We start from the raw sequence: 23,102 nt of genomic DNA on the forward strand, positions 1-23,102 counted from the left end.
TTACTGACTTCTCACACAAATGCATTTCTTTTGGTCACCAGAATCTTCTTCTGTAATGTATTTCTAGACTGATTATCTTTTTGAAGTATATATCAAATGAGAAAGGGCTTTTTGTTCTTAGTGTAACTTTTCAATTTGTACATATTTCATCCTCAAAACTTACTAAGCCTGCAAAACTCTGCCAATGCTGAGTCAATATGTGTTTCCATAAATGTTGCCCTGTGTTTTAACGTAAGAGAGTGCTTTGACTGTTGAAGTAACAGCTGCTTTTCATTTCTGTTCTCAGTGAGGATGCAGAGGCAGTAGCTCAAATTCTGTCCCTGCCTAGGTGGCTGGAGATTCTAATAGTCAGGATATCTGGCTACAGTGTGAAAAATGCTAAAGGTTTGTTGTCTTCGTTTTGGAGCTTTTCTGTAGGGTCTCTAATGTATTTTTCAAACAATATCAACAGAAAAATTCAAATAAAGGATGTAATTTGTTATCTATCAAGACAGTCTGGAAAATGTGGTGGCAGTTTTTAGGGATAAAGTCATAGCCCTTTTGGAGCTGATGTCTTGACTTCATAGGTCCCTCTCCTATTTTCAGGTCTTTGCTCACTTCTTTCCTTCTTCCCTGTGGGAGAGAATTATGTGCACTGGGAAAAGATAGCAGCCAGCTAACATAGAGTTAATGAAACTTCTGCATATTATTTAGTAAATAAGGAGCAGACTTAAATTAAAGGAGCCAAAATAAATACATACAAGTGTTTTAGAAAACATAACTAAGCACTGGTAATGAAAATAGTCGTATTTCTTGCACTCTTAAAGCACAGGAAAGTGTTTTGCTGTTTATGTTCTCCTCACCTGCCAAGCACCACTTTTAATCCTCAAATATCTGAGAATAGAAGAAAATGCTGCTTTAGTGTGGAGGATTAGCAGACAGCCTAGCTGGTGAGGTCTGTTTTGCAATTATTTCCAAACCAGTGTAAGATAAAAAGTCTCACTTTGGTTACATTGTTGTAAAAAGTATAACAATTTGTTTGCGTGTTAATATGATTCTGACTTCTTTTCCTGGAAGGAGAAAAGCAAAATACTCCAACTTCCATGAACAAAGGATTGGGGAACTCTGCTCTTGAATTCCATTCCATCCTTAGTTTTGGAGTTCAGTCCCCGTAAGTGTTACCGGAAATACTTTCTGCATTGTGTTAACTCTCCCCTAAAATGATCCATTTCAAGACATTTGATCTGTTTGATGTGAACATGGGCTTCCTTAGACTTTTCCATAAGCATTCATTGAACGTCAAAGCTAAGTGGACATTTTGGCTGAATACCTGTGGCAGTTCTTACATTCTTAATGCAAAACTGGGAGACTGGAATCTTCTAATCTGCAATTCTGATTTTCCAGATCACTACATGTGCCATTGGATGAGTCATTTAACTTGTCTACCTTAATTTTTCTGCTATATGTCTGTTTCAGAGACAGTTTTCCCTTGTTTTTAGATGAAGTCATTTCATATAGATTACTCAGAGACATAGGCCTACGTTGTCTGTAGGCCTAGCAGGCAGAACCTCTCTCCTATTGTAAATGGATAGATAGCAAAATACACTTCAGAACTATCTTTCTTCATCCTAGGTTCCACTATAAGTACTTTATTTATTATTGCTGCTATTGCTTTTCACTAACTGTCATAGATAGGCAAAATATTTATGCATACCTGCTATTGTAAAAGAAAGCCTTTGTCAAAACGTTGAATTAAGTTCTGCTATGATAACTTACGTCCAGGGAAAAGATTCTGTGGTTTGCATTGTAGTGTTTCAGTATGAGCCTGGCTAAAACCCAGAGCTTTGATAAAATTGTTTTGACTGCAGAGATATGGAGAATGAGTATGAATGTCATGAATTCCTGTTACCAAGTTCCCAATATATGATTTTGAAAAAAACACAAACAAGCTATTAAATAACACTATATGAGTTTTTGCATAGGCACTTTTCCAATTGCGTTTATATAAACTAACCCAGTACCAGCTTAAAGTAGTTTAAATGCTATAAAGTGTTTTTTAAAATACATTTGAAACTTTCTACTTTCCATTTTTTATGTTTTATGAGATGGGAGAAGGGGAACATATTTTCCCTGCAGCACTTAAAATTACACTTTCTTATTCACAGCACTAGTTCTTTTCCCCCCATTTTATTTTGATTTAAACACTTGGAGTTTTTGAATTTGTATCATAATATACTGTTCAGAAGTAAACTCCTTCGTTCTCCCAAGTTGGTTCCAGCCTGGTGGCTCTCATTCTCTGCATTCTATAACGTTTGCAGAATCTGCTTAACCAAGGTACTTGTTTACTACTAACCTTTCAGGTGTATTGTGTTTTTACCTCCTCTGTAGAGACAGAAGGCCTTTGTATTCAAGAATTCTTTCATTAGTTGCCCTACTTTGTTAGTTATTGATTGACTTATAGTCACTATTAGTGATTCGCAAGCTGAAATTATCTTGGCTTACTTCTGCAGAGCAAAGTACTCAAGCAGTATCAAGGAGATGCTTATTCTCTTTGCCACCACCATTTACAGAGTTGGGCTAAAAGTTGCTCCAAATGAAGCTGATTACCGGATTCCTATGATGACTTGGAGCACATGTGCTTTTACCATCCAGTGCATAGGTAAAATATAATTTGGATTTAATTCTTCTCTTGACTCAAGAGTTGTCCGACTGTATACTTTTATGTGAATAATAATAGTAATTCTATATAAGCAATAACTAAGCATATTCTAATAATGAACAATACTATCGTATTATGTGAAATACAATAATATAATATATACTTCTATATAAATAGGTTTATAAAAAATGTAATTTTTTGAATGTCAACACTGAGTGTAATATGTGAAAGCAGGGAGTGATCATGTTGCATGCTACTAATTGTAACATCAAGTGTATTTGACTCTCTTCAGGCTGCCCAAGATCACTGACCTGCATACATATTCTAAACAGAAAAATATCTAATAATTATGAAATAGCACTTCGTCTGTCAGATTTTCCTCAAAAAATAGTTCCATGATGATTGTGAGCAAGTAGTTGTAAATAAGTCACAAGTTGCTTCCAGGCAGGGAGAGAAGCCAGAGAAAAGTCTGAAATGCAAACTGGAGGATTTGGTAAATCACACTTAGAGATTTACTGTTGCATGCTCAAGTATGCCATTATTTTCTTGATGAAGCTGTTGAGGAGCAAATATAATCTATCTTAAATCCATAGTGGACTTGATCCAACTGGAGTGATGAAAATTCAAAAAGCTTACAGGAGCATTGGGAATATTCTGATAAAGCAGGAATATTCCTAAAAGCTGCCTGCATCTTTTTAATGATGGGTTTTATCATAGCTTTCAAATGGAAAAATTGGAAGTCACGCAGCTATGTTAGCATTAATGCTTTTAATGCTTTACAGATTATTTTCATTTGACCTCTAGAAAGAAAACCTTAGTGGTTGTCAGAGATGAGTTCCTTATCAGCAAAGATATAAATGCAGTAGCTGTTACCACAGTTGTGATACCAAAGGCATATGAAAATTCAGTAGAAAATTCAAATCTTTGCCCAGCAAGGCATTATAAAACCAGAGGGACTGCAGTGATAGTCTGACCTATTTTAGGACATAAAACTTCACTGGATTAATTTTTGTATAGAAATAGAGCAGGTTTCCATGAAATTGTAAAGTAAAACTGCCTAACCAGCTTCTAGCATGCTGGTTTTGCATCTAGCCATAGGGTACATTGTTAAACCATTTAACTTTGGGCATGTAGCTTAGCTGCCTATACAAGAAACTTTGAGTACCTTTGTTAGCGGAGTCTGTAGAGAAGGTTCAAAGCACATTGACCCAAAGGATACAAATTGCTTGCTATGAATTTTGTTGCCTTTATTTTGTTGTATACAGCCAGATATTTACCGATACAAATACATTCTTGCCATGTTTCCTCCAGAACTATGTTGCATATTAAACTCATATATGGAAATGCTAAGTTAAAGCACTTTCATTTTCTCTTATATATGGTAAAAATTTTAAATATATTCCAAGATCTTGAAGTGTATGTTTATGTATATGAAAATTATTCAGTGCCAGTTAAGTTGGATTTTTCAAGAGACTTCTGTGAAATCTCTTGTCAGAGCAAAACTGAACTTTTGAAAGAAGGACATTATACTGAGTTAGTCTTGGACTATGTGTATGTGTGAAAATCGAACTAATTTTATTTTTGTTCTGTAGAAAAATGCAACTTAATTTTTCTTTCTTTAAGAAAACCTCTTGGAAACAGAGGGCAAGCCTTTATTTGGATCTCTACAAAATAGACAGGTATGGGCAATCATCAGTGCAATACATTAAAAAATGTGTGCATATCATATATATATATATATATATGTACACACACACACACACTGTTGAAACTACTAGCATTAAGAATATCTTCTCTTCAGGAAGGTCTCTGAAAATATTTAGTTTAGATTGATAATATACAGCATTCTGGAAAGTGTGTAAATAGTATTTAATTCATTTATTTATATATTTTCCACTCTTGGGAGTGGAAATATATGGACAGCTTTATTTTACTATTGTATCTTCCCTTTTTTTCTGTCCAACCATTTTCTCTTGCACTCTAGCACAGTGGCCTTAAAGCATTAGTGCAGTTTGCAGCTGCTCAGAGAACAACATCACCACAGGTCCTGATTCAGAAACACCTGATTCGTCTTCTAGGAGGTATCACATTCTTTTTTTTCCTTTAGTTTTTTTTGTATTGCAAAAGTTATTGCAAACTAATGCACGCTGTTAGCAGTGCACAGAAGAACTGCTGACAACAGTGCTTACTTCAATTTATGTAGCTTCAGGTCAGTTCCCTTACATCATAGAGGACAGTCTGAGCTCAAGTCATTTAGGGCTAGATCAATAAAAGTACTTAATCACCAAAGTCCCCCCAAATCTTCTTTCCCAGATTGCCTAGGTACTCAGATCAGGAGTACTTCCAAATGGCTAAAAATCTATTTCTGGCAATGTTCAGAGTTGCTTAGGTTCTGAATGCTGAACAGGTAGATGCTTAAGCCATGCCAAGAGCCATAGTCAGGCATTCTCCCTTAATTGTGAGAATTCATCGCTTTGATCCTTTCAAAAAAGTCTTGCAGTCTAATTTAAGATACGTAAGTCTCAGGCAGAAGAGGTTTGACAGCTGGACATGACGAACTAATGTTCATCCATGTGTCTGTTTCTTACTGGCTAGCTTAGCCTGGTGGCCTTTGTGATTCGCGTTCTTTGACTTTGTTAAATAGGATACTTAGACCTGTGGATTCTGCTAGATGGCAAAGCATCTAATGTTGCAGTGCCTGAGTATGTTTGTGGAACGTGTGTGCTTTATAGCTAGAGCAATAAATCAAAGGTCTTTATCTCAGAATTATTAAAGATGCAGTCATTAAAACTAAGCTTTGTGGGCTCATGCAAATAGCTAAATAGATGTACTATCAAATAAGTAGTTAATTAGCTAGATATTGACTCAATTCAGAGTGCTTAGATGATTTGTATGAAGAAACAGAAGTGTAGAGGCTCTACCGTCAATCAAACTTTGATATTACACTTCAATCTGAAAGAAGAAAATCTGTATCAAAAGTATAATTAATATGTTTTTATTTTGTAGTTCTTCTACCAAGTTTTAAAGTTGAAGATACTCCTTCTCTTTTAGAAGTAGATATGTTCCATGTTTTGGTAAGCTGATTCATTTTACTTTTCATTTTAATACTCCTTTTTAATAGTGTGCATTTTTGTGTAGATTCTCCTGTGATAATCCTGCATTATCTGTTCACTTGCATGAACCAAATGATGAAGCTGAGCTCCTGCTACGTAGGAGCATTTACTTCTAGTTCTGCTGTTACTCTAGCTTTCAACTCTTTGCTTTTTGATTCTTACTAAATTTCATGCTTACAATCCCAGTCATATTTTACAACCTCCATTGCCATCAAACCTCTACAAAACACTGAGAGATACCCCCACTCACTTTGTTTTACCCTCATTTTCTCTTTGTCTCGATCAGAATCTCATACCTTCAGATTTCCTCACATTCGTTCTCATTAACTTCTTTCTCCTCCTCTTAACTACTTCTTTCGGTTGTTAACACCACAGATCAGTATTTGCTTCTTCTACCTTAAAAAAACCCACAAAAAACAACCTTTGCCCCCCAAAACCCCCACTGTTTTGCCCTAATTATCTTTCTAATTACAACTTGGTTTCCCTTCTTACTTTTGTTTGGTGTACTCTTGCCTTATGCCATGTACTAGAAATTAAGGTTTTCAGGAAATAGACCAACTTTTTTTGCTATATCCATATACTGACAAGTACAATGAAATACATAACTGTATCAGGTTATGTACATATACTTATATGGTAGTGTGATGCACATAATAAATATTTTTCAATGTTCTTTTGCTATACTCTGTAAACTAAAACTAGAAGGATAAGTGAACTTAAATTGATGGCAGAAATGAAATTTAAATGTATAGTGAGAAACTAAGTTACAGTGATTATTACCCCTCTAACTGCTACTGAATTTTTGGTACTTCAGTATATACTGTTTCCTTTCACTGTAGGTGGGAGTTGTATTATCATTTCCATCTTTATACTGGGAGGATGCTGTAGACTTGCAACCTTCATCAATTAGTTCGGCATATAACCACCTCTACCTCTTCCATCTGACTACTTTGGCACACGTAACACAAATTGTTCTCTCTTCTGCAACAGGTAGGGGGATATTTGCATTGGATTCTTCTGGTGTTTTTACCCAGTTTCTAAACCTAGTAGATGGATGGTTTTAGTAGAAAACTACAAATGTTTTGCAGATAGCTTCCTCATAACAAATGGCACTTAGTGTTAGGTAGAAGTAATTGTTTCCTCATAACAAATGGCACTTAGTGTTAGGTAGAAGTAACTGTTTCCTGGTTAAAGAATTAAAGTAGCACTGCATCATTTTCATAACCTTTTATTGTATCATTTCTCAGGTTTAGTCTAAAAAAACAAAACAGTTACTGAAACATCAGGAGTTGATCAAGTCAGTCATTCCAGATCAGCAACTTTCTATGCTGCTTCACTCCTTGGAGAAGAAGCAAAATGCTGCCCAGCAACAGCACTTAGAGCTGCACACTGAGTTAGGAGGGATTTGGGGAAGGGGGAAAAAAAAAAAAAAAAAAAAAAAAAGCAGTGTGGGGGTTGTTTGTTTGTTTGTTTTCTAATTTGCTTGTTTTTTAACCCTTGAACCTAGTAAATACATAGAGCGGAAATGTGGAATCATTTAAACTGATAGTCATCAGTTTAAATACAGAGAAGAGTATTTCTTCCCTATCAAAGCTGTCAGTAACTTAGACTTCTCAGCCACTACTTTCCTTTTTCTTAAGCATGACAGGAAAAGAAATGGATTTCCTTTAGCTTAATCCTTATAGGACGATAACATCAAAAAAACTAAGTGAAGGAAGCAGTTTTTATGTGAGGATGTGCAGTGAAGCAATAATCATAGTAATTCTTTTGTTAGATTAGAAAAAGAATTTAGCAAAATGAAGTAGTCTATAACACAATTGAAAAAAAAAAAAAGAAACTATCTAAAAAGATAAAAAGAGAGAAGTGCATTAATATTGGGGTTCATCTTTTGTGCACAGAATCCCCTACTGCTCAGTCACATGATAACAGCGAGGAGGCATGCTCTGCACAGTCTCTCTGTAAAGAAATTTGCCAGTACACTGGTGGGTAAGTAGCAGTTCAATTGTATCATTATGTTTTCCTAGAAATACGGCAATCCACTGGGATTGACCTGAACAACAGAAGAAAAAATAATAATTAAAAAAAACTCTTTCCTTTTTATATAGGGAATTAGCACAATGCCTTATGTGCTTTGTTTCTCATGCTCTTGAACACTGAAAAAGAGGAAACTGGCAAAAGAAATGCTTTTTAGTTAAAATGACTATTTTCTGTAGGCAAAGGAGTAAATTATTACTTTAACGATGAAAAAATACCTGTACTCGTTTTGGAGAGAAGTGCAGCTACCACAGTAAGATAGAGAAGTAGGGTGGAAGATTATTTTCTTGTGCCTTGATTTTTTTTCAGATATCTCAATTGTAGATGAAAGCCAAAAAGAAAAATAGTTGCACTAGAAAGCGTAAATCTAAAAAGCCACGGTTCTTTATTTGTTTGACCATTAGTGCCCTTTTCATATTCTTTGTTATAGGTATAGCTGCAGGCTCTTCAGTGCTTCACTACCTGCTGGGTATGCCTTTTGCAGGAGAAATAAGCTAAATAATATGGATATGTTTTCTATAAATTCTGTTTTGATTTATCTTCACCAACACTAATTGCAAAAATGTTTTTTCCTAGGATTGCCAACAGTGTCTATATGTCTAAAACTTCTGAAACTAAATTTCTAAATGTTTAAACCTTATCATTTAAATAATAGAGGGTTTTTTTTCTGAAGTATGAGTTTAAAATCATAGTTGCTGTGCATTTTGGAAATCATTTTAGATGCCTAAGTACAGAATTAAATGCCAAACTTTTAGCTTCAAGACTTTGAGTATTGTAACTTCTGCAAGTGCACTGTTGTCCTTTAACTCGCTTGGCCTATCTGTGTTTAGAAATCACAAGCTGAAAAATAGTTTTGTCATGTTCTAAAATGTTATAATGCAGCTTTATGGCTTGTTTCTCAGCAAGTCGTGTTCAGCACAATATCTAAATGTCAAGTGTAACTGATTAAAATTTTTAGAAAACAAGGATGCTGCACATAAGCTAAATGTACTAATAAATCCAGGCTAAAACCTTGTAGCATGGACAGTGCAAGAATAACTGAAAAAATTGTAGACTTTCTGTAATAAAAAAAAGTTTAATAAAAGTTTAAAAAATAGTTTAATCAAGTGTTGTATGTGTGATGTTGTATTGCACGTTTGAAATTGGGCTATATTGAGTCACCTGGAGATGGGTGGCTATTTATTTATTTATTTATTTATATAATTCTGAAAAAATATTTATTGAAACAATAAGAAGGATTAACGTAAGCGTTCTAAGTAAACTCAATACCCTTTCCCTTGGGAAGGGGAAAATTAGAAATTAGGTGCTGGTGGTTCTGTTTGACAAAGTTTGGAATACATCAGTGTTGCTGTTGCACAGCTGCTATTCAACCAGCGCTAGCCAAAATGTGAAAGTACAGGAAGGATTTGTGGTGTGAACTACTGTGATGTTTCTTGTCTGTGTATTACAGTTGCTTTAGCCAGGATGTTCCAGGCTGGCTTGTGTGGGATTGTGTTAAAAAAGGCATCATGCCTTATCTTCGTTGTGCAGCTTTATTTTTTCATTATTTGCTGGGAGTGTCTCCACCTGAGGAGCTACTACAAGGTAAATACGAGAATGCAAAAGTATCTGTATATTGAAATTGTTTACTGTTTTCTTGTGAACATTTAAGCACTCCGTTCCTCACAATAACTTAACATTAGTTTGTACATTACAGACAAACTTTGGAAAGAAAGAAAGAAAGAATTAGTATAGGAAGGGGTAGGAATGAGAAGTTGGGTTAGGTTACCGCATTTCAGAGAGCCTGAGCACACATGCACGTGCACACATGCTTGCTCTCTTGCACGTACTTGCGCTCACTCTTTCTCTCTCTCTCTGTATGTGTGTGTGTGTGTGTGTGTGTACATATATAAAATGAATTAAAACGTAAACCTCCTCATGAAGGATACTAGTAAAAAGAAAGTACTTTATCCCCTATTAAAATGCTGTGAAGCACAGAATCATTAATTGTTTGAAAAGGAGGACCAAGATTGCTATAAACAACTGAGACAAAATGTAGTATCTTAAGTTTATTTGTATGAGCCAATGGATTTGATATGTGGATTTAATTAGGATATACAAATCAAAATCTCTGTACTTTGTACTATGCTATTGTGCTTCATTAATATTGGTCTGGAGCTGGTGTATCAACGCTGCTGTTTTCTGGAGCTCCGATGAGTCAATAAATGATCACCTAGCAAGCTGTTAATCTAGCTCAACTTTATGTGATGTGTTAACTCTGAATTGATTACAGCAAAATGGAGTATCATAGCTGTCCAAAAGTGCAGTGAAAACCTAGACTGTGATAAATAAGGGAACAGAATCTGCTGCACTAGTGAATGTTCTGCATATTATGCAGTAAAATGCAATTCAAGCAAGGAATCCTGTTTTTACAGTGACTTATGAATGACTCAGAAATTACTTAATAGTATAATATGTCAATCTATTAAATCTAAAGCAGATTCTCAGTTCATGCAAATTGTCACAGCTCTGGTTAAGTCAACAGTTACGTCCAGTTGTACCCAGTTGAAGAGCTCGAAGCTCAAGCTTTAAGAGCCATATTATTCAATGGCGAAGGGATCAGGAGAATTCTAGTTTTGAGTGAATTATTTGGCAGTACTGAAACACTTTAACAGTTGCTTGTGTTTTCTTTTTCTTTTGCAGTTTCTGAAGAAGGACAATTCAAGGCACTTTGTAGTTACCTCTCTCTGCCCACCAATCTGTTCCTGCTTTTCCAGGAATATTGGGACACTGTAAATCCACTGCTTCAGAGGTATGGGCAAGGAAAAGAATGAGGCCACACTTTTCTGTTCTGATGGCTCTGTAGGAATTATGGATCAAATTAATCAATGAATGATTGACTAAATTCATGCTAGTTTTGTGTACGTAGTGTATGCTGAACCTCTTAATGCTGTATGTTTTTAAAGTGCTGTATGTTTTTAAAGTGCTGTCTGAATTTTAAACAACCCTATTTAAGGGAACTAGGGCTAGCAGACTTGTGTGGAATCACGTTTGCTGTTCATTGGCCTATTTTTAATCTGTCTACAGCAAAATTACTGTTTACATGTGCTATACCATGAGAGTATGGCAAACTGTACAGCCTGACAGTCAGGGTTTGTGCTATTTCTACTCTGAATTTCCAAAAGAATGATTAACACAGAAGTCAGATTAATGGTTAAAAGGTGCAATTTGAGTATTATGTATATTGCAGTCTAACAATAAAGAAATTATTGGTAAAATTATCTATTCAAAACCCAAGTGAAAGTAAATAGGCACCCTCCACCTCCGCCAAATGCACGCATGCGCACACACGCGCACGCACACACACACACACACACACCCTCAACCCCGAGAAGAATCCTGCTTTACTGTCTTGGAGAGTATTTCCATGTCTTTAATGTGACATCTTGAGCACTTACTCCTACTAGTTATTATTCCTGGTTCTTGGCAGAATTCTCAAGCTTTCTACAGTTTTTGCTTCTCTTCTTGATGTTTTCTAGCTTCCTTCAATTTAGGAGACATTTTGAGCTGTTGATCACAACTTACAATCTGTTTAACTGACTAAAACAGTCCCCTACATATAATTTTACTATAGTTAATTATATTTGAGGTGTATATAATTACTAATAAATTGATAATTTACTTGAAAAACAGTCCCCATTAAATAAATATTGTCTTATGTTCCTAAATGTTTGTTCGAAGATACCACAGTGCTTTTAAGAGAGCATAGAGGACAGGTGCTTGTGAACACAAAATATACCAAATCTATCATAGTATTTCCATTCAAAAATAGAGATTTCAAGTGAGAGACTGCATATTTTATGTAAGAGTAACTGTTGGGCAGATGATCACATGAGTTTCCATATGTTTTCGGAAAGTAGCTTATTTCAGAAGACTAAATTTGAAGGTTGAGAAGCAGGTTAGATGAAGCTTACTAAATTAACCTGCTACACAATTCTCTCTTTCTTTTGCTTTGGAGAAGTAATCTGAAAGTCGTCTTAAATGTCAGCACAGTTATTCAAATCCTCTGTTTAGTAACTTGCCAATGTCTACAATTTGTTTTGGTGGATATATTTGGCCATTATAAAAAGAATACTATAAATAATTGCAATAATGCATTGTAAAATAGTCACTACATGACAGTTATTTAATAAATGTAGAAATACTCTTCTAGTAGAACACACAATATTATCTTAAGTTGCAGCTTTCAGTAGATATTTTCCAAGAGGAGCTGTGTGTTACAACCCACTTTTCCTTTGATAATTTAAACATGTCTAAACAGTGTTTGTATTCTTATCCTTGGTTGTTCTCACGTGTAAGGAAATGTTGAAAATTTTAAGCATGACTGTGCTTCAAGAAGGTTTTTTTTCTTGCCTATAAACTTCAAATTTTATTTTCCTGAAGTAAGACCTTAAAGAGTAGCTGTTATTCCTTAGAGAGTTTTAGCTAGAACTATCAATGCTTTATCTGCACTCTGTGTTTGCTTATTGCTTTCTGGTTTTGTTTTAGTTGTACTGAATGCCTGTTATTATCAAACAAAATCTTCTGCAAATGTTTGTTTGAAATAGGTGGTGTGCTGACCCAGTGGTCCTAAGTTGTCTGAAAGGGAAAAGTACTGCAATAAGGTTAGTGAGTTGCATGGGCTTTCTGTTTGTTTGCTTGTTTGTTTGTTTTTTCTCCACTGTTTGTGACTTAAACCTTTTGAAAGAACGAAATTCTTGATGGTTGAATTGAGGGCAAGTTAGCAGTGTTTTTTTTTTTTCTTCCTCTTTGCTTTACTACTGAAAGTTCACTTCTCTTTATATAGCTCCTCATTTGGTGACTTCTCACTGAGGACCTGTAACATTCTGTTTTCAAAGTTACATAGCTTACTCCAGAAAAAACAAAAGCTAACTGAAAAATGAAACGTCTTCATATGCCTATGTTGCCTGTGAAACTTCATTTTGTTACCTTTGTTTGAATATAAAAATGCTGAAGTGGCTTCCATGTGGTTCATCCTGTGTCGCATTACTTGGGCTTCCAGGACTGAAGAGTTGTTCTAGATCTACAGAAATTTGCAGAAAGGACAAAAAGACTTAGCAAGATAGTGATTTATAGCTTTCTGTCTTGTTTGGTGTTTTTTTTTTGTTTGTTTTTGACTGTGATCTTTTATAGTTTTTTATTTACTTATATAGGTATCCTAGGAAGAGAAATAGTTTAATAGAGCTTCCAGAAGACTATAGCTGCCTTCTGAACCAAGCATCTCAGTTTAGGTAAGATGTGGTAAGATCTGTAGTAGTCTTGCTACGTGTTTTGTCTTTCTGTGTTGCAGTTACTGTAACTGATAAAACTGTATTACAGAAATGATTTTACAGTCAAGTGAAGGCACTGTTATGTTTATACTGACCAATACTAGCAGATGTACAATACAACAGCTTGTATTAGTCACTTGTGTTTGATCAAATGTCATATAGAATTATTATGACTTAACCTGCTGGCCATTTTTCAGCAATGCAGTGTGGGTGTAAGCCTGACAATTACTTTTACCACTGGACACAGCAAGCTCAAAGGGTCCAAAGGGCACTGTCTTTTTACCAGGAAGAGTGAATCATAGGGTAGTTCGGCTGGAATGGACTTCAGTAGCTTATCTAGTGCAACGTCCTGCTCAAAGCAGATGTCTTGCAGATGATGCATTTAAAGCAATGCAAAAACATAACCAGAGGAGGCAAATATGCGTAACATGGTTGTGGCAGAATACATCTCCTTTTTTAATATTTTTAATTTTATTTATTTATTTGAATTTTACACGTAGTTAACATCCTTTTAATATCAAATTCCAGCAATAACATTTTGGTTACACTTCTTCCAGATGCCCACGGTCTTCTGATGATGAACAGAAACATCCAGTGTTGTGTTTATTCTGTGGTGCTATGTTGTGTTCCCAGAATACTTGCTGTCAGGAATTGGTGAATGGGGAGGAGTTGGGAGCCTGCACTTCTCATGCTCTTCAATGTGGAGCGGGAGTCTGTATGTTTCTCAAGTAAGTAGCAAGCCAAAAGTTAACGTATTAATGGGAAAGGGAAGTGGGTCAAAAACTTTCTGAAGGTCAAAACCCGTAACATTGGCAAAGCATTTCCATCTCCTAGCATCTGAGATAAGAGCCATTGCTTTGACCTAAACCGTAGCTTGTCCAAAACATTAAGTCCATTGTGGGAGTTGCATTGTATTCTGCAGACACTGAATGATTTCTGATCACGTGCTTTGTCTACAAAGAGATCGGAGTAAGAAATCAGAGTTTACAGAGTAGAAGAAGTTTGAGCCTATTTTCAAATAATGCGACTAGTCTGAACTGTGCAATTTTGCTTCTGGCTGAAATTTTCCAAATAGCTTATGAAAATTACACAGCCTGTTCCCTTACACTGGGTTTTTCAAGTGACCTTCTGTATGAGTTAGTATCTAGTGATTATCTCACATGATTAATGACTCTGTTTTCTTAGTTCACAAAATGGTTCAATTTCTGCTTTAGCATAGGATTTTTTTTTTCTATGGGATTAAAAGAAAAAGGGGGAAAAACCAGAGTATCTGTGGATTATTGTAACATTCTTAATAATGAGGATTAATGAAAACCCCCTTACTTAGATTAAATTTAGAAATTTAGATTTAAAAGATTTTATTTCTTATAGAATCCAATACCAAACTAACTATAGTCTCTGCCAATTCTTTGAGTCTGTATTAGTATAAATGACACTGTATGTGCAGGCTCCATATTCCAGGATTGGCATTTTTTCAGCAATCGTACCTGTCAAGCCTACTCTGTCTCTTTCGAGTGAGGCATAAGTGGCAAAACAACTGTGACTTTTCTTATATTCCTTTGTGCAACTTAAGCAACCTCAAGAGAAGTAGCAATTCAGAGAATTCTGAGTCAGCACAAACGCTGTAATTAGGTACGTGCAGGGAGTACTGTCATGCATAATGCACTGAAAGGCCTAGTTACTGTAAGTTGATTTTTTTTTTCCCCTTCCTTCCATAAATATCAGGCATAAGTTTGCATACACATATAGCTGTGCATGGAAGAGGAGTATGTTCTTAAAAATTGCTGGCTAATCAGTTGAACAGAGATTATGATGTTTCCTGTGCAATTCATTTTCCACAGCTAGTCCACATTACCACAGAGGTGACTATGACAAGATGATGATGGTCAGGCAGAACAGTGAAGCAGCTACCCACCTGAGCCTGCCATAGGTGTACTTAGGAAAGCAGGGCCATGGCTGTGAGCTCCTAAGTTCTGCATGGCATCTGGAATTGCTAGGTCAGGCAAATTACACTCATGGGATGCTTGATTTGCAACTGGGCCTGGCTCATGCCTTGGAAGGAAGATGAATCTGCTGTTCAGTTGTCTCCATCTACCCTTGTACATGTGTTCCCCAGAGACCAGAGCAATATAGTCTTCAAAATGAGTGTGTCTTAAGATAATATTGGGTTACCTAAACTAGCTGTGATACTGAAAACTACCTACCTACAATAACATTAGAAGCTTTATACAGGGAATGCACTGTTTTCTTTGTCTGCAGAAAGGCTTCTATTAGCTGAAGATCGCTTCTGGTAGCAAGGCTAACTCTCATCTCTTTTACCCTTTGGTGTAGTATGGAGAATAGACATCTAGGTATTTCTTCATAACACAGTCATGATCTTTGAAAATAAGATCCAATTATGACTATGCTAATGTTACAAAATAATTTCATGTTTATTCCTTTTACAAAAGTCTTAAATATTAACTAGAACTACTCATTAACTTAAATCAATCCTAAAAATTGACTTAAACTCATGCTTATCTCCTTGCAGGTGCTATTGAGACACTAGTTTAGATCTGTTGTATCTAGGATTAGGCTAAAGACAATCCAAACTATTTAAATTGGTACAAAAGCTTTTCCATTTTAACTAAATCTGATTAAAATACTCCCTTCTAGGGTATTGTGTGTATAGGGAATATTGTGTATATTGTGTGTGTAAGGAATTTGCTGCAAAGTTATGGTGATAATCACTCCATGCTTGCATCATGTATGGACTATGTTAATTTGCAGCAGCAAGCTAAATGTTTAACAGTGAGCTACTGCAGAGTATCTTGTACAAGACCTAGCTGAGTGTGCTATAGATGTAGAGCACGCCTAAGTTTACCAAAAGTTGTGACTTATGAAAAATGGTTTTTGTGGTGACAGTGAAGATAGCTACATTTAAAATAAATATCACTATTTTTTCCCCAAAGAATCAGGGAATGCAAAGTTGTCCTCATAGAAGGTAAAACCAGAGGTTGCTTATATCCTGCTCCCTACTTGGATGAATATGGAGAAACTGATCCAGGTCTGAAGTAAGTAAAAGTTTATCTTGTTTATTTTACATTTCTATTTTGGTCTGTGTCTTTTTAAATACTCATTAGACTATGTTTCCACCCCCTCTCCCCCTACTAGTGTGTTCAGTGCTGTAATTTGCATCTTTGCCTGGTAAACTTGTTTAAATTCCTGATGACAGTTTTCCAGTCATGAACGGGTCGTTCATTACTGAAAAATCCACTGTTTTGATACTCTTAAAATCTCTTAGTGAGAATACTTGTTTATACTTTTCATTAGAAATGTATAACTGCCATGTTGTAGAAATAATTTTTTTCTTTTCTTAGTAGACTCACTGTAGTTGCTATTCATGCAATTATTTTCCAGCATTAACACTCTTAGAAATAGCCAGGCTATTAACAGAATAGTTTTTCTAAAAATACTTGTCTGACGTGACTAGAGATTCAAGGGGAAAGGAGATGAGAAAACAGAAGGCAGATTGTGGGAAAAGTTGATACTGTGATAGCTTATTGAGTATTCTCCTTTTATTTTATTTTTTTTTTTCTTTCTGTGAAGAAGAGGCAATCCCCTGCACTTATGTCGGGAGCGTTACCGGAAGCTCCATCTGCTATGGCAGCAACACTGCATCATAGAGGAGATTGCCAGGAGCCAAGAAACCAATCAGATCTTCTTTGGATTCAATTGGCAACTGCTCTGAGTCCCCAGTTTTGGTGAAATCTCATACCATGGACAGTGCTTTGAAAAAGAAAGAAGGACGGCAGTAAATAATTTACTGTAAAGTGGATTCTGTAGCTCTGTCACATGATTGATGAATTCTTTAGCTTGGATGTTCTACTGATGTATTGAAACAGAATCTCATTTCATATGTTTTGCTCTTCTTTTACCCCCCACCACAGGAGAACAGCCCCATATAATTCTTATTGAACACGCAGATCATCAAGTATTTTTACTTTTTTGAGGTGTTGTAATTGTTTCACTTGCTTTGAAGAGGACAGTTTCCCAAATTCTGTTCTTCATTGCAAATAGCAAATTTTGTCACTACCTTGCCTTGAGAATATACCTAAACAGTATGATGAAGGAAAAGCCTCCTTTACTTTCTTTCTAGGTGGTTTTCCCAGGCTTAGTGAAACTTAAGTTGGTTGAGATTTGTGGCTTATCACTGGAGTGGAAGTGGTGCCAGGCCTCTTGTAATCTGTAGCAACAGTTAAAGAAGTGCTTAAGCTGTGCAGAAAAATACTGCACTCTGCTGTATCCTGGCTTTTAATGAAGTATTTTCATTAATATACACCCTTTAAAGAAGGGGTGTAGAAAGTGCATGGGGAAACTGTCATCTTGCTTGTTGTAGCAAAAAATAAAGTCTGTGCTTGTTGCATTGCCAGAAATGCACTTTATCGAATTAATTTGTCCTCTGTTAGTGTTCTATATCTTAAGAGGTCTAGAACTACACTGTTTGATTAGGTTGTGGTTAGTTTTACTTCTTTTAGAGTTTGTCCCATAAGGTTTTCTCTGAGAGCCAAACATGAAAATACTGTTACATGGTTTTAGTGTAGCTCTGCAAGTTATGCAAGACCCGGAGATTTCAGTAAAATAGAAGTCTTTAAAAGTGATCGCAAGACTAAAATCAAGGCCCCAAAATAGCAGATTTTAGATTCAGAAGTAAGCTTGTGTGCCCATGTTTAAGGGCTTTTCCACTCTTCATCCTCTGTCATTATTGTTTGGAGTCCTGCTTGTATTTTGGAGTTAATATTCAGTGCTTCAGTGCCAGTTAGAAAAGAAGGGAAGAAAAGGGGTGGGGGGGAAGTCTCTGCTCTTCAATAGTTAATAGCACGCTGTGATTGAACTCTCTCTAATTGATAAGTGATTGCGCTTCAGTTTAAGTTTACTCAATTTTCTGAATTTCAGCCATAAAATACACTAGGGAAATTGTAACATGACAGGTAAAAACACCTTTTGAGGAGACCCATTTCTGTATAAAAGTCTGATGGCAGTACTCTAAATTTCCTTGCCCCTTTGCTGTTTGGACTTTTGTGTCATTTTAATAAGGCTTGCAAGGGGAGATTTTTAACGTATATGACAGGTTTATATCTGAGAGCATGTTTGAATGCTAACTTTTTTTTTCCTACTGGCTGTATAATTAGAATCCCATGGCTGTTCCTGTCTCAAATAATGATTTTAGTTTAAATATAATAATTGTTCTGCTAGTTTCTTAAAATCTTTAGGGTACATATGCACTGAACAGCAGACATAACTCATCTAAAAATGGAATACAGATAAATTCAAATGTTGTTCTGATTTCAAATACTTTTAATAATCCTTCCCTGGCAATATAAATAGTTGGCATTGCTATATTTTCTTGCTATTCTGTTTCTTGCAATTAAGATGACTGTCCTTATTTTGATTCATTGAGATTTTAAACCTGAATATAAAACTCTTAAAGATAATTATTAATTCTATTTAGTCTTATCTAAAATGTATTTGAAACATACTGAATTTAGAAAAACAGTTGTCATGAAAACTTGCAGGCAATGGACGTTTCTAAGGTCATCACGTTGTTACCACAAAAACATTGTATTACGACTAACAAACCAATGCCTCACTGATACCAAAACTGTATTCACTTAGTTTTTTCCCCTCTGGTGTTTAATATTCATTTATCAAAAACTTCCAGTTACCTTGCACTTCACTGATACAAAAATTCCGTTATCCAGCATGCAGCGAGATCACTTTTATTTTGTGTTCAGTCTGAACCATGTTACATGAAGACAGGAGCTGGTCTGAGCAGAGGAGATTTTGTTCAAAGCTCTAGAGATCTCCTTGTAGCTGAAGAAGCGAGAGAAGAAGGAGAAAAGTTGCATCTTTCTGTATGTTTGCACATACTAATTTAGAAAATGGGTTCCCATATCACCCACTGACTAGAGTAGTCATTTTTTTTCATTTCATAAATTACTATGCAGTTTTGTTCACTGTGAGTATAATCTGTATTTAGTGATTGTGAGATGCTTATGCCACTGATTTCTGTTCCATCCAAGCTGACAGAAGAAGTTATTTGATAATGCACATATTGGTATCTTTAATTGCAAAAATGTAAATTTGAAACCTGTATAATGTTCTTGTGCTTTTGAAATAAAATATCTTGTATATGTATATTTAAAAGAGAAATAAAGTAACTTCTCATAGATTATTCAACTTTTATTTGGAGGCACATTTTACAGTCGGTATCAAAAAGGGGAATAATCAATATTAGTAAATGACTGATAAACAATACCGGTTATCATTGCAGTTCATATCATCATTGTACTAGTTAGTGCTAGTTAGCATATATTTCTTAGTTAGAGCAATAGTTCACTTGAAACTTGTCCTGATATTTTTAAAGATGCAATTCCCGCAGTGTCTGTATCTGTATGTAAAAAGTCTTAATATTTAAAAGGTCCTTAAACTGATTAGTTGAGTGATTCTGGTGTATGCATTTTTTTTTTTTAGGTTCTCAGAGAGGAACCTGCTGTATTGTCTGTCAGATACCTCGTTAAAGTTTGTGCTATTTGTTTAATGTTCTGTGTGACCCATTTAAATTTTTTTTTTTTTTTTAATAGTGCTAAGCAAACAGCTGGGAAATCTTTTGCCAAAGAAAAAGGACAAGGGATACTGGCAACTTCTGTATGTTTCAAACTGCTGGCTGTCATCACTTTCTTACTGCTTTCTTTTAGCTTTGGTTACTGTAAGTTTAAAGTATGAATGTTAATGGTGTATGATTATTCCTAATAGGACAAATGCTTTTTTTAAAAAAAGAAATACTGTAAAGGTAGAAGGTAAAGGTGGGTAGGTTAAGATCTACTTGTGGAAGTGTTCTTAAGAATATTAGAACATAAGTGTTTTTTTTTTTTAAAAAAAAAAAAAAAAAAAAAAGCCATGGCACCATTTCTTGTGTAGTAAGTTTCTCAAGGTGTAATGTGCAAAATTATAAGAGGAGGATTTTAACTGTCCACATGCTTTGCTTTATGGTTTAAATCCATTTTATTTTCTAGAGCATGTTCTTGAAAAATATTTCAGTTCTGAACATCTTTTTTCCAGATGCACAATGCTGAACCTAAACTAATCACTGAGTCCTGCTAACTAGTTTGCTGACAAGATCCTTGAAGAGGCTTTCCCAAAAATGAAAGTTATGACCCAGGCAACTATAGGGTGGTGAGCCTCACCTCCATCCCTGGAAAGGTGATGGAACAGCTCGTTCTGGATGTTGTCTCCAGACATATGGAGGAACAGAAGGAGATCAGGAATATCCAGCATGGATTCACCAAGGGGAAATCCTGCTTAACCAATCTGAGAGCCTTCTAGGATGGGATGACTGGCTGGGTAAATGAGGGGAGAGCAGTGGGCGTTGTGTACCTTGACTTCAGCAAGGCTTTTGACACTGTCTCCCATGGCATCCTCCTAGATAAGCTCAGGAAGTGTGGGTTAGATGAGTGGACAGTGAGGTGGACTGAGAACAGACTGAAAGGCAGAGCTCAGAGGGTCGTCATCAGTGGCGTGGAGTCTAGTTGGAGGCCTGTGGCTAGTGGCGTCCCCCAGGGCTCAGTACTGGGTCCCATCCTGTTCAACTTCTCCATCAACGACCTCGATGAGGGGACAGAGTGCCTCCTCAGCAAGTTTGCTGATGCTACCAAGCTGGGAGGAGTGGCTGACACACCTGAGGGCTGTGCTGCCATTCAGAGAGACCTGGGCAGGCTGGAGAGCTGGGCGGAGAGGAACCTCCTGAGGTTCAACAAGGGCAAGTGCAGAGTCCTGCACCTAGGGAGGAATAACCCTAGGCACCAGGACAAGCTGGGGGCTGACCTTCTGGAGAGCAGCTCTGCAGAGAAGCCAATGGTATCTTGGGGTGCATTGGGAAGAGTGTTGCCAGGAGGTCAAGGGAGGTGATCCTACCCCTCTACTCAGCCCTGGTTAGGCCTCATCTCGAGTACTGTGTCCAGTTGTGGGCTCCCAGTACGAGAGAAACATGGAGCTACTGGAGAGAGTCCAGTGCAGGGCTGCGAAGATGCTCAGAGGGCTGGAGCACCTGCCCTATGAGGAACGGCTGCGAGAGCTGGGCCTCTTCAGCCTGGGGAAGAGAAGACTGAGGGGGGGATCTTATCAATGTGTACAAGTACCTGAAGGGAGGGTGTCAAGGGGATGGGGACAAACTCTTTTCAGTTGTCCCATGTGACAGGGCAACAGGCAATGGGCAGAAATTGAAGCACAGGAAGTTCTGCCTGACCGTGAGGGGGAATTTCTTCCCTGTGAGAGTGACGGAGCACTGGACCAGGTTGCCCAGAGAGGCTGTGGAGTGTCCTTCTCTGGAGACATTCAAGGCCCGCCTGGATGCAACCCTGTCTACCATGCTCTAGGTGACCCTGCAGAGCAGGGGGTTTGGACTAGATGATCTCCAGAGGTCCCTTCCAACCATACTGATTCTACAATTATCATTACAATCTTGTTCTGATTTTGTTTTAATCATATGTTACACACAAGCTAAATCTTTTTTGCTGCCAAAAATGGGCAACAACAAACATTTCTCTTAATTTACATTCATTATGATTGAAAGCCTAGAATAATGAGAGAATGTGTTATAGCAATGTGCATTGAGGCACAGAGCTGACATTCAAAGTAATTATATATATTGTTTCTTGCAATAGTGAGTAAGAGGAGACTGTGTATAAAGTTACGGATGGATCATTGAAAGTAGAGCTGAGATTTTTTTTATTTTTGTATGTCTCTATTTTCATGAGGATGACGTCAAGAAACAGGCTATAGTTTGTGCAGTTCAGTTGCAGGTTGTTGGTCAATCTGGAATCTATCAGATATAGTTTTAGGAGGTCTGTAGGCATCACGCTTGAATGAGTGACCCTGCACAAAATGTTGTGAAGCAGATATTAGTGACTGCGTGGATCTGATGATCGCCTCAAGTCTATGCTGTATTTGTGAGGAGCTGTGGTTAGGCTTTTCCAGCAAACCATTGAACATAATACCTCCTTCCTTTTAAGAGTGAATAACATGCAATACTAGTCTCTTTGGATACCAGCATTGAGATACAGTCTAATGCTTGGACACAGGTCATCCCAATGCACCTTAGAGTTTCTACTTAAAGGTTATGCTGAGTCTGAGAAGTAATCAACTCAAGGTGATGAGCCTGCAGTCGTCTCTCGTCCCATTTTTCTTCCAGAGAATCATGCTAATTTTTACCAAAAATAACAAATAGAATGCATCTCAATCTTGTGATACTGAGAATGATCTAGGAATATTTATTTTCTCAGGTCAGGCTCAAATGTCACTTCATTGAGCAATATGATTTACATAGGCAAGTTCTGCGCTGCAGTGAAACTCCAAACAGTCTGCCTCTCTGCACTGACTATACAGGAGTAGAACAGGACAAGATCATCCATTTAAGTGATAATACTGATTTAAGTCACAATAAATAAGGACAGACTCCACTTATGTTCCATGAGCTTCAAACCTTTATGATTCTTTGCTAAACTACAGAGTACCCTATGTTGAGCCAAACTACTGACATAGTGAGAAATTTATAAAGAGCAAATGTGTAGCAAATTATTTTCAAGATTTCAAATGCTGTGATTCATTTGTTGTAGGACTATTTTTTAAAAAATTCAGCTGGCAGAAGGGAGGTTTCCAGATTCTAAGGAAATATGGGGAGTTGTTTCTTGTTTTTTGTTTGTTAGAATTTTGTTTGAGTTAAAAAAAAAAAAAAAGCAAACTGCTGTATTTATTTGATATTAATTAATTTTTTATGATCAGTGTAAAGCAAGTATCATCAGTAGTAATCAACTTTAAAGGAAGAGTATTGCAGTTGCAACCTTTACAGGAACTGTCTTAGTCCCGTCACCAAAAAGTGAACATTGAAACTCCTTAGATTATTTTATGAGGCATTCATAGAGAAGATAGATGAGTTTACATAGATGAGTTCTACTTTGGAAACTGCTGAAG

The 23,102-nt window shown here is 36.5% G+C and overlaps 1 protein-coding gene across 6 annotated transcripts in view; it reads left to right on the forward strand.

Moving 5' to 3' along the window:
- Positions 1-19,872, forward strand: part of UBR1 (ubiquitin protein ligase E3 component n-recognin 1) — a 67,857-nt gene extending 47,985 nt beyond the window's left edge. For all 6 annotated transcript variants that reach the window (XM_062575915.1, XM_062575918.1, XM_062575917.1 and 3 more), the window contains exons 33-47: positions 287-384; positions 1,057-1,150; positions 2,490-2,638; positions 4,262-4,317; positions 4,623-4,719; positions 5,645-5,712; positions 6,591-6,741; positions 7,650-7,737; positions 9,236-9,369; positions 10,468-10,576; positions 12,372-12,428; positions 12,978-13,055; positions 13,652-13,822; positions 16,046-16,147; positions 16,683-19,872. In XM_062575915.1, coding sequence (XP_062431899.1) covers positions 287-384; positions 1,057-1,150; positions 2,490-2,638; positions 4,262-4,317; positions 4,623-4,719; positions 5,645-5,712; positions 6,591-6,741; positions 7,650-7,737; positions 9,236-9,369; positions 10,468-10,576; positions 12,372-12,428; positions 12,978-13,055; positions 13,652-13,822; positions 16,046-16,147; positions 16,683-16,824 — 1,594 coding nt within the window. In that variant the 3' untranslated portion in view covers positions 16,825-19,872. The remainder of the gene's footprint in view (positions 1-286; positions 385-1,056; positions 1,151-2,489; positions 2,639-4,261; positions 4,318-4,622; positions 4,720-5,644; positions 5,713-6,590; positions 6,742-7,649; positions 7,738-9,235; positions 9,370-10,467; positions 10,577-12,371; positions 12,429-12,977; positions 13,056-13,651; positions 13,823-16,045; positions 16,148-16,682) is intronic.
- Positions 19,873-23,102: the final 3,230 nt, after the last annotated feature.

The sequence above is a fragment of the Rhea pennata genome, chromosome 5, assembly GCF_028389875.1.
Source record: "Rhea pennata isolate bPtePen1 chromosome 5, bPtePen1.pri, whole genome shotgun sequence".
Taxonomy (NCBI): Eukaryota; Metazoa; Chordata; class Aves; order Rheiformes; family Rheidae; genus Rhea; species Rhea pennata.